This window comes from Mobula hypostoma, chromosome 1 (genome assembly GCF_963921235.1).
Source record: "Mobula hypostoma chromosome 1, sMobHyp1.1, whole genome shotgun sequence".
Taxonomy (NCBI): Eukaryota; Metazoa; Chordata; class Chondrichthyes; order Myliobatiformes; family Myliobatidae; genus Mobula; species Mobula hypostoma.
Window position 1 is genome coordinate 185,017,874 of NC_086097.1, and position 12,278 is coordinate 185,030,151.

The 12,278-nt window shown below is 36.2% G+C and overlaps 1 protein-coding gene across 9 annotated transcripts in view; it reads left to right on the top strand.

Annotated features, from left to right (window-relative positions):
* runx1t1 (RUNX1 partner transcriptional co-repressor 1) overlaps positions 1 to 12,278 on the top strand; it is a 105,148-nt gene that overhangs the window by 80,478 nt on the left and 12,392 nt on the right. For 7 of the 9 annotated variants that reach the window (XM_063061434.1, XM_063061442.1, XM_063061408.1 and 4 more), the window contains one exon: positions 7,414 to 7,607. The exons of 1 other annotated variant lie outside the window; for it this stretch is intronic. In XM_063061434.1, the coding sequence (XP_062917504.1) occupies positions 7,414 to 7,607 (194 nt within the window). The remainder of the gene's footprint in view (positions 1 to 7,413; positions 7,608 to 12,278) is intronic. One more of the 9 variants, XM_063061413.1, reaches the window with a different exon arrangement.

Consider the following 12,278-nt stretch of genomic DNA (forward strand, 5'->3'; position numbering starts at 1 on the left):
GCAAAGCATATTTAACGATCGGGTTAGAGACCTGCTTAAGGCATTTCGAATCAAAAGGAAGAGATGAACCTAAAATAGAACCAAGTGTATAACCCTGAACAGATTGTAATTCCAATGCTACCCATTTAGGAATAGATAGTATGTCCCGGTCAAGTAACCAAAATTTCATATGTCGAATATTAATAGCCCAATAATAAAATCTAAAGTTAGGTAATGCTAAACCTCCATCTCTCTTAGCTTTCTGTAAATGTATTTTACCCAGTCTCGGATTCTTATTCTGCCAAATAAATGAAGAAATTTTAGAGTCGACTTTATCAAAAAAAGATTTAGGAACGAAAATTGGTAATGCCTGAAACACATATAAAAATTTTGGCAAAAAAAACATCTTAACTGCATTAATACGACCAACCAAAGTTAAATATAAAGGAAACCATTTAGATGAAAGTTGAGTAATATGGTCTATTAATGGTAAAAAGTTAGTCTTAAATAAATCTTTATGTTTACAAGTAATTTTAATCCCAAGATATGAAAGGTAATTATTAATCAATTTAAATGGAAATTTATAATATAAGGGAAGATGTTTATTAATCGGAAAAAGTTCACTCTTACTAAGATTTAATTTATAACCTGAGAAAAGACCAAATTGTGCTAATAACTCTAAAACAGCAGGAATAGATCTCTCAGGATTAGAAATATATAAAAGTAAATCATCAGCATAGAGTGATAATTTATGGGACTTTAATCCCCGAGTTATCCCAGTAATATTTGAAGATTCTCGAATAGCAATTGCAAGAGGTTCTAATGCAATATCAAATAATAGGGGACTAAGAGGACAGCCTTGTCGAGTACCACGAAAGAGAGGGAAAAAAGGTGAGTTTAAAGAGTTAGTATGAACCGAGGCTACAGGGGAGTGATATAACAGTTTAATCCAGGATATAAATTTCAAGCTAAAATTAAACATTTCAAGCACCTTAAATAAATAAGGCCATTCTACTCTATCAAAAGCTTTCTCGGCATCTAAAGAAATAACACACTCAGGAACATTTTGTGAGGGAGTATAAACGATATTTAACAATGTACGAATATTATAAAAAGAGTAACGACCTTTAATAAAACCCGTTTGGTCTTCCGAAATAATAGAAGGAAGTACTTTTTCTAGTCTATTTGCTAATAACTTAGAAAAAACTTTAGAATCAACATTTAATAAAGATATTGGTCTATAAGATGCACATTGAGCAGGGTCTTTATCCTTCTTTAGTATTAAAGAAATTGATGCTCTATTAAAGGATTCCGGAAGTTTACCAAGTTTCAAAGAAGCCTCAAAAACCTTATAGAGCCAAGGAATCAATAAAGAAGCAAAACATTTATAAAATTCAACGGTAAACCCATCAGGGCCAGGAGCTTTCCCCAGATTCATAGAAAAAATAACATTCTTAATCTCATCCATTGTAATAGAAGTATCTAATAAAGAAGACATATCCTGTGAAATCTGAGGGAAGTCTAACTTATCTAAAAAATCATTCATATATTTAGAATCTCGAGGAGACTCTGATTGATATAAAGAAGAATAAAAATCACAAAAGGTTTGATTAATCCCCACATGATCCAATATCAATCGATCATTTTGGTTATAAATCTGATTAATTTGAGATTTAACATAATTAGATTTCAATTGATTAGCCAGCAGCTTGCCAATTTTATCACTATGAACATAAAAATCACTTCTTGTTTTCTTTAATTGGTTTACAATCGAGGACGAGAGTAGTAAACTGTGTTCCATTTGAAGTTCAGTTCTTTGTTTGTATAGCTCCTCAGAAGGAGCCATAACATATTTCTTATCAATTTCTTTAATCTTGTCCACAATTGCCATCTCCTCCTGCTTCTGTTTCTTCCTCAAAGCAACGGAATACGAAATAATCTGACCCCGAATATAGGCTTTAAAAGTGTCCCAAAGAGTGTTAACCGAAATATCTTCTGTATGGTTAATTGTAAAAAAAAGCTCAATCTGTTCATTCATAAAATTAACAAAGTCCGAGTCCTGAAGCAACAGCGAATTAAAACGCCATTGTCTATTGTTTGGTATATTGGCCATAATTTTAATAGAAAGCTTAAGTGGAGCATGATCCGAAATGGTTATAGAATCATAATTACATTTAATCACTGAAGGAATGAGACGAGAATCAATAAAAAAATAATCAATTCTTGAATAGGAATGATGAACATGTGAAAAAAAGGAAAAATCTTTTTCCTGAGGATGCAGAAAACGCCAAATGTCCGTCGACCCAGAATCAGAAAGGAAGGAATTAATCAAATTTGCAGATTTATTAGGTAAAGTCCGTAAAGGAGCCGAACGGTCCAAAGCTGGAGATAAACAGGTATTAAGATCTCCGCCCCAAATCAATGAAAACTCGTTCAAATTCGGAAACTGATCAAACAATGATTTATAAAATTCCGGACAATCCATATTAGGAGCATAAACATTAACCAAAACTACTTTTTTATTAAATAGTAAACCACTAACCAATAAAAATCTACCATTCGGATCAGAGATAATATCCTGTTGTATAAAAGTAACTGAGGAATCTATAAAAATAGAGACGCCTCGAATCTTAGCATTGGAGTTCGAATGAAATTGTTGTCCCTTCCAGAATTTGAAAAAACGTAGTCTGTCCCCCCTCCGTACATGGGTCTCTTGTAAAAATAAAATTTGTGCTTTAAGTCTCCAGAACACTTTAAAAACTTTTTTTCTTTTAATAGGATGATTAAGACCATTAGTATTCCAGGAGACAAAATTAATAATAGACTCCATAAATCCTAAAGTCAACCCACAACAAGGAGGATTGACAATAGGCGCGACCCACAAACCCGGAGAGGAAATAGAACATACAAAAGATACCGGGGAAAAGGACGCAACCAGTACTTCAATAATGTATATAGCCCAAAGAAAAACAAACTAAAACGTGAAGCCCCTCCCACCACCCCCCATCCCAAGACCCCAAGGCAAAATCTAAAGCAGACCCGCCAGAAAGAAGCAAGCGCTAAAACTACCCCCATGACTTCCGGTATACGCTCCCTAAAAAAAAGGTATAAATATGAAAAGGATCAGCTAATTGTAAAACAGTAAAAAAATAAGTAAAAAAAAGTTAACTCAATTAGAATACACACAGAACAGAACAAAAGCCGGAAAGTATATATTAAAAAAAACCACAATAAACCTCAAACTCATGAATAGACACAGCAACAAAAAAAATAGGATTATTAACATAAAGTGATTATAAAAAGCAAAACAGAATAAAATTTTTTAAAAAACTACAAAATTTAAGGCCGCACAGGAAATACGTAAGATGACAAAAGGGAAGTAACCACCCAGAATCCCCTGGGAAAAGAAAGAAATGACGCAGTTAAAAAAGAAAGTTTAGCAGCCATATTAAGAAATCAAAAGTAAACTTTTCTGCCCAAATAGGGCACAGAAAAGTTAAAACCAACCAATTCACAGCCTCCGATCAACGGAGAAAATTAAAAAAAAGGCAATTAAGATGTTGAAGATTCATTTTAATAGAGTTAATTCGGCCAGTCAAGGATAATGAAAAAGGCGACCAGTTTGATAGTGTCCTTTTTACGAAATTCAGTAAGGTAAGAAAATTTTCATTAAGTAGGTATTTATAATTCTTGGTAATTGTTACACCCAAATAGATTGATTTCTTACAATTTTAAAAGGAAGGTTAGTGTTAATTGATAACAAATTATTGAGAGGAAAAAGTTCACTCTTATGTAAATTCAGTTTGTGATCTGAAAACTGGCTAAAACAAGAAAGCACAGGAGGTAATGAAGTCTCGGCATTAGAAATAAAAAGCAATAGGTCATCAGCACAAAGTGAAACTTTATGAACAGTCCCTCTCCGTAGAATACCAGTAATATCATTAGATTCTTGAAAAGCAATGGCTAAGGGTTCTAAAGCCAAGTCAAAGAGCAAAGCGCTCAAGGGACAACCTTGTCTAGTTCCACGTTGAAGTTTAAGAGGTTTGGAATACTGAAAATTGGTAAGGACCCTAGCAGAAGGAGATAGATAAAGTAATTTAAATCATTGAATAACATCAGGCCCAAAATTAAATTTTTCTGAAGTTTTAAATAAATAATTCCTTTCAACCTGATCAAAAGCCTTCTCAGTGTCCAAAGAAATCACACATTCCGATATCTCCTTAGAAGGAGAATAAACGACGTTTAATAACCGACGAATATTAAAGTGGGAGTCGATTTTTAATAAATCCCGTCTGATCATCAGAAATGATCATCATCAGATAGTAAAATATTTTCAATTCTACGGGCCAGAACTTGAGATAGGATTTTAGTATCAACATTAAGTAAAGAGTTTGGTCTGTATGAAGAGCATTCAGTTGGGTTTTTTAAGAATAAGCGAAATAGAAGCTTCATAAAAAGATTGTGGCAACCTACCCAACTTAAAGGAGTCTGAAAAAAAGATGCACGTAAATGAGGTATAAGCAGTGAGGAAAAAGCCTTATAAAATTCTGCAGAAAATCCATCAAGACCTGGAGCCTTCCCCGAGTGCAAGGAACATACAGCCTCGGCAATTTCCTCATACGAAATAGATTGATCCAATTGTTTTCGGTTATCAACAGAAAGTGTAGGAGTGTTTAATCGGTCTAAAAATTATTCATTACAGTGTTATCTTTGGGAAGGTCAGAACTAATGTTTAGAATAAAATTCTTTAAAAATGTTGTTTATTTCTAAATAGTCAGTTGTCCTATCACCATTGGCTTTACAAATTTCTTTAATTTGCCTTTTAGCTGTAAAGGTTTTTAATTGGTTAGCCAATAATTTACCTGTTTTGTCTCCATGGATATAGAATTGACTGTTATCTTTTAAAAGTTGAGTTTCAATTGGATATGTTCTTCATCTTTTTCAATATTTTATTGATTTCTATATAGAAGAATACAGAGTCCAAGAGAATACATATTATAAAACAAAAGAAAAAATATAATACCAGATACAGTATATTGAATCACATTAACGAACTCCTTACCCTATATTCATATAGATTAGATTAATTTGTACATTAGAATATAAACAGCTTTATAAATGTTCGATACCCACTACCAAAGTCGAAGCTGTTTGGGGGCGGGGGGGGGAGAAAAAAAACCTTATCAGATAATAAAATATGCCATTAACCAACTTCTGTACTTTAATGAGAAGTCTAAAAGATTATGAAAATAGTTTAAAATGGCCCCCACAAATTTTGAAAATCTTGGTTAGATTTGGAATTGAACAACAAATCTTTTCTAAATTTAGGCATGCCATAACATCCCGTAACCACAGAGCATGGTTAGGCGGAACAGCATCCTTCCATTTAAACAAATGCGCCCTCCTAGCCATAAGAGAGATAAAAGCCAGAATGTGCAAATCAGATGTCTTCAAGATGATATCTTTCCTTCCAACAATACTAAATAGGGCAGTCAAAGAATTAGGCTTAAAATTTACTTTAAAGAGTACTGAAAAAGTTTGGAATACTTCCTTCCAATATTTTCCAAGACTTGGACATGTCCAAAACATATGAATAAATGAAGCTTCTCCATTGTTACACCTATCACAGTAGGGAGAGATATCCATGTAAAAATGAGATAACTTATACTTGGTCATATAAGCCCTATGAACCACTTTAAATTGTAGGAGTAATGGAAGGATTAGGCATTACATGTTTCCAGGATCTGTTTGTTGGAGGAAGGCTTTCTTTGTTCGAACAATCGTCAACTAAATAGAGTTTACCAAAAACCCATTTTTTTCGGTACTTACAAATTAGAGATTTTCTGCAATCTCAATTATATACATTTCCTAATAGTCCTGATAAGAACGTATTAGATGAAATTCTTAATATAAAATCATTTTATAATGGTTCAATATCCAATATTTATGATATGTTGTTGGGAATGAGAAATGATTCTTTAGACAAAATCAAAAATCTTTGGAAACAAGATTTACGGACTTCAATTTCTGAAGAAACTTGGAATGAAATTTTAAAATTGGTTAATACTTCATCTTTATGTGCTCGTCATTCCCTCCTACAATTGGATATGTTAAAAGATCATATTTAGTTTGAATTGCAGCATGCCTTTTATATAAAACAGGATCTGCAGCCAAGGCATATTTTTGGTCTAATTGTTTTAACTGATTAGCTAACTCAATTCTCTCTTTATTAGCTTTTATCTTGACACTTGCAGTATAGGAAATAATTTGACCTCTAATAAAAGCCTTAAAGGCATCCCATATGTTAAGACTAGAAGTCTCTTCCAAAGTATTCTCTTCAAAAAAAAGAATATGTCTCTCCAGAAATTTTAAGAAATCTTTAACAGATAAAGTTAAATTAAAATGCCAAGATCTGTTTATTTGAGGAAGACCAGGGAAGAACACGAGTAATTCTACCCACCTATGCTTGACACTCCATTGCCAAGAGTCCCCATCAGAAGCTCACTCAGACTAGTCACACAAATACTGTGACATCTCAGAATTTTTCCATTATTGTCAAAGCACCAATCAGGAGCAGGGGGGGACGAAAGAGTCTCTGCTTTCCTGGATAAGTGCAGCTCTATCCACACATAATCTTAAAACAACCCAGGACAAAATGGCTTTCCTTGGTTGCTACCTGCTCCTGCCTGATGTGTACAATCTGCAACGTGTATTGCAGTTATCTGCCAGAGCATCTCTGAGAGTGCCACCCACCACAAAAGACCCACAAATGCACCAAATGCTTGAGAACGTGACCACTTCCAGCTTTCCTTTCGGTCATGTATTAAACCCTTTTGGAAGTGTTTCACTGTCGACTCCAAATCTTAAAACTTATAATCAAACTAAACTGGGGAAGTACCTTAACCAGAAGGTCATCAGTGATTTAAGACAGTGGCTCACCCCCACTTTCTCAAGGGCAATTAGAAATGGCCCTTGAACGCTAACCTTCTCAATGCTGCCCACATCTTTTGAGCTAATGAATAAATAAGTATCTATCCCTAAATATTTTACTACTTCTTACAGCAGAAATCTACGTACTTACATTAGTCAAGTAATTCTCACATTTTTATTAAGTCAATGAAATGGTACAAAATTATAAAGCAGATAGTGAATCACTTCCATGAAACATAGCATAATCATCTCTAATAGTGTTAATTTGTGCAATAATCCAGCCTAATAATTAGGTCCTATTAAATATTGCATTCATCATTGTCACTTAGCTTTTGTAAGTGAGGAAATTATAATGGATAAAAACAATTGTGGAGGACTGTGCTATACTTGTAATTATGCCAGTTAATTTTAATGAAAGATATTTATTGAGTGACTCCTTGTTATTTTGGGCATAATTCTATTGGACAGAATGTGTGAACTTATTAGACATTCCATGTTTTACAGAAGAGGCAGTGAATGAAGTGAAGCGCCAGGCAATGTCTGAGCTGCAGAAAGCTGTGTCAGAAGCAGAGAGGAAGGCCCATGACATGATTGCTACAGAGAGAGCCAAAATGGAGCGCACAGTAGCAGATGCGAAAAGACAAGCTGCAGAAGATGCACTCGCAATTATTAACCAGCAGGAGGATTCCAGTGAGGTAGAATCTCCCGTTATTTCCAATTCTTGGTTGCAAAGTCTAATTAGATGTGATGCTGTTTTGAGTACATTAGGGTGCATAAGAACTCTGATTTCAATATATTCCAGTCGTAAGTGCTTTGGGAAAATGATGGATGATCTTAAATCAGTACAGGATAATTTGGAATGGAGGCATTGAGCACTATAAAGCCATGGTATATAGAAGCAGAATTAGGCCATTCACCCCATTATGAAATGAGCAGCAGCAGAAGATGGACAGGGCAGGAATGACATTCCTTTTCCCTTGCCTAATAGAGGAACAGTAGTCTAATAATTGAGAGCAGTCAGACTTCCAATGTGCAGATGCGGGATCTACATGGAGATCCAAGCCAGTGCTTTGCTTTCTTGTTGATGGTCAGCGTAGACATGGCGGATTAAAAAGCCTTTTTCTCTTTCATTTGATTCAATGACTTTTGCCTCTTTGAAAATGCTTTTGTGTAAAATGAGGTGTTGCCCCGCAAACCTGAGTGTGGCCTCATTGTGGCAATAGAGAGAAGGCCATGGAATGACATCTCAGAATGGGAATGGAAAGATGAATTGAGATGCATTGATGTAGAGGAGACTCCACCAGCTGCACGAGATGACCCCAAGAGATTTGAGGGTGAAATGTCACCTTATCTATTTGGGGCCCTGAATGGTGGTGTGGGGGAGGTGTAAGAGCAGTGTAGCACTTGGCCCACTTGCAAGGATAAGTGCCAGGAGGGAGATCAGTGGGGAGGGACAAGTGGACAAGGGAGTCATGCTATATGGCAGTGATAATAAAAGTGATTCAGATTGTATTGAAGCTAGCAGAAAAATACGAATATCACTGGAATATTGGATACATTTTAACCAAAGGTGTTTTTTTAAAAGACATTATTTTAAATTTCATTTCAGTAATAATACATGTAGTTGTACTCTGAGGTAATTTCTGTAAATAATGGGAACATAAACTGGCGAGCTCAGTTGAGATAGTTGCGTTTTAAGAAAAATGTTAGTAACCACTGCTAAAATCATCCTTTCAGTGTGTTTTGAAGCTAAGATGTTGAAAAGCCAGCCATCAGCAACAGCAGGGTGCCCAGTAGCTGTTATAGACAGTGCAGGGTCATTAGGTGCTTAGTGAAAATTAACAATCAGAGTTGTGACTCTCTAATGCTAATGAAGGTTTCTTGTCATGCCTGGAGAATAGTTATCTTCCTTACATTAGCATTTAATGTGTAGCATATCATTCTGTAGCAGAAGACCTTTAAAATATCAGCTGCCGAAGCATAGGAGTGAAAAAAATTGTTATGTAATATAGCAACTTGAATCATAATTATTATAACTGAGTATATACACAATGCTTGCACATAAGGTGGTTGCAAAATTGAAACAGTGAACTATTTTAAAGATGCTTTGAATTATTACATTGGGCTATGTTTTCAGAGGTTCAGATTCCACACTTGAATTTGTGTCTGTTCAGATTGAGTACAAAACAGCTTTTCCACTTAGGAAAAATAATGGATGTGAAAATATTGTTATAAATGCACACCATCAATGTATGACAAGGAAAATGGGAATTTTATGGGATGGAACATTTAATCTTGTGTCCTTACCATTAATCTGGCATTGACACGTGAGGGTATGCATTTAAGGTGAAGGTGTTAGGTTCAGAGGGGCCATGTGGGCCAAGTTTTTATTTACACAGACTGGCGGGTGTCTGGATTGCACTACCAGGCTGGTAGTGGAGACAAAATATAATACAGGCATTCAGGAGGTGCTCAAGTGGACATGTCGATATGCAGAAAATGGAGAGAGAGATGGATATTGTGTAAGCAGAAAGAGATTAGTTTAATTATGCATTTTATTGTGAGTGTAATTAGCCTGGCACAACATTGTCAATCGGAGGGTCCCTTCCTGTGCTGTATAGTTCTATGTTGTTCAATGCTAAGTATTTCAAAGTGCCTCATTTCTGGGGGTCAGCTCTGTTGCCACTTCCTGGCAGTCATCCTTTACTGTTGTATCAGGAAGAAACAACTCTGCCTGTTCTTCTTTTGCACAATTTGTCAAGGATTGAAAAGTATTCTAGAAGCTCAGTCCTCCAAGTGGCCTAAAATCTTGCCAGTCAATTTAGCGAGGATGTTTATTCTGGCTCAGAATCAGAATCAGCTTTATTATCACTGACATATGCCGTGAAATTTGTTGTTTTGTGGCAGAAGCTTTTTTTTTGCTTTATACTGTTGCCACTAGAAGAATTTATCTAATTTGCAGTTGTAGGTAGTACACATCTCCTGTAGTAAGGATGTTTAGCGAACCAACCTATTGATACAAATTACAAAGTAGGCATCATGGCAAACAGAAGTGCATAAATTTATGTCATTGGAGCTCTACTCACCCGTTACAGATGGCTTATCCACTGACATGTAATAATTATAGAGGATAGGGTGACTTCCATAGATTCATGAAAGATTACAACTCTGTAAAAGAGCATCTGGTCTATTATGACTCTTTGAAAGGGTTGCCATGCTCAGTCCTACACCCCACTTTTTTCCCCGTGAAAGCTGCTGTTGGTACCATACACTCAGGACGACTCAACTATGACAGCCCCTCTACCTCCACTGCTTGATTGGAATTTAAGCTAATTCCCTGCAGTTGAAATCAGACCCATAATACCATCATTGAACTAAAACTAATGTATAGCAAATAATGTCATGCTCTCTGTTTTTATGGAAATAAAAATAACTAATATGATCTTCATGGCCAAATTGATCATTAGTTGTAAAATTGTGTTTGACAAGAAAGTCTTGTAAACACTCAGTTGTGTAACTGAAATGTTTTATGTTTGTTTTAACAAAATCCCCTTTTATGGATGTGAATGATCCTAGTGTTGATTGAGAACATAACTACTGAAATAGCCTTTATCCATAGCACAGACTACTGAGATATATCCAGAGTACATCTCCTAAAAGCAGGCACCATCCACAACCAGACTGCAAGGTTGATATAGTTCAAAATAGGAGAAAAGTTTTCATGAAGGAAGAATTCTTATCTACACTAATTGGCATCTTAAGAGGGGCATTTTGGATAAGAGAGAGGATTTATACTGTATGTCTTAAATGAAATAAGCAGTGAAAAATAACTTTTTTAGATAGTAGTGAGATAGTGTTCATGGGTTCAATGTCCATTCTGAAATCAGATAGCAGAGGGGAAGAATCTGTTCCTGGATCACTGAGTGTGTGCTTTCAGGCTTCTGTACCTCCTTACTGATGGTAGTAATGAGAACAAGGCATGGACTGAACATTTGAGACACTCCCAAGGGGAATTCTGTGCTTTACATTAGGAGTTGTGAAATGTTTCAGCAGGGTTGCAAAACATAACTCCTTTCCAGCATCCATTTCTGGCATGTATCCCTCTGAAAGTTAGGTTAACTGCAGTCACAAATCTTTGGGTATTCATCCTTGCTCAAAAATGATAAATGCTTCTGTGCCATTTCTGAAATCTTTTTTCCTTTGACAGAGTCTGGAAAAGATTGTTAGTCACTCATCTTTTCACGATATTGACTAGTGATGTCCTGTAAAAGTCTGTGTTTGAGCCACAACTGGTACAGTTGTGAACAAGGGCTGTTACCACAACAGCAGTGCTTAAGGGCGACGTCCCTGGAGGAAGATCCAATGGCCTTTATGGGTAGAACATAGGAGCAAAAGGGGGAGTGTCACTCTGGTAGGGCTGGATTACAAGCCCTTTACTATCAGTGAGAATTTGAAGAGAAGCTATGTAGAAGATCATTCTTGAAGGTGCCATACTGGATTCAGCACCTAGGTTACAGAGAAAGGTTGAACAAGTTGGGTCTTTATTCTTTGGAGCATAGAAGGTTGAGGGGGGACTTGATAGAGGTATTTAAAATTATGAGGGGGATAGACAGAGTTGACGTGGATAGGCTTTTTCCATTGAGAGTAGGGGAGATTCAAACAAGAGGACATAAGTTGAGAGCTACGGGGCAAAAGTTTAGGGGTAACATGAGGGGGATCTTCTTTACTCGGAGAGTGGTAGCTGTGTGGAATGAGCTTCCAGTAGAAGTGGTAGAGGCAGGTTCAATATTGTCATTTAAAGTAAAATTGGATAGCTACATGGACAGGAAAGGAATGGATGGTTATGGGCTGAGTGCAGGTCAGTGGGACTAGGTGAGAGTAAGCATTCGGCACGGACTAGAAGAGCCGAGATGGCCTGTTTCCGTGCTGTAATTATTATATAGTTATATGGATCTCTGTTCACAAGGCAGGGAAGGTAACTGAGATGGAAGTCAGGGAGCAATTTGGTGCTAGTGACCATAATTCTATTAGTTTTAAGATAGCGATGGAATAGGATAGGACAGGTCCGCAGATTAATATCCAAACGTGGAGCAGGGGGACTTGGAATATAGCAGAGGTTGGTTGAGGCAGCTTATTGAAGGAAAAATTAATGTTTGAGTCCTGAAGAAGGGTCTCAGCCTGAAATGTCGACAGTTTATTCATTTTCATAGATGCTGCCTGACCAGCTGGGTTCCTCCAGCATTTTGAGTGTGTATATTGCTTTGAGTGATTGACAAGTTAGAGGATTTTAAGAGTGCGAAATCTAGATTCCAGGGGCAGCACGTTTCTAATCACAAGGGATTTTGCAGATGCTGGGAATCTTGAACAAC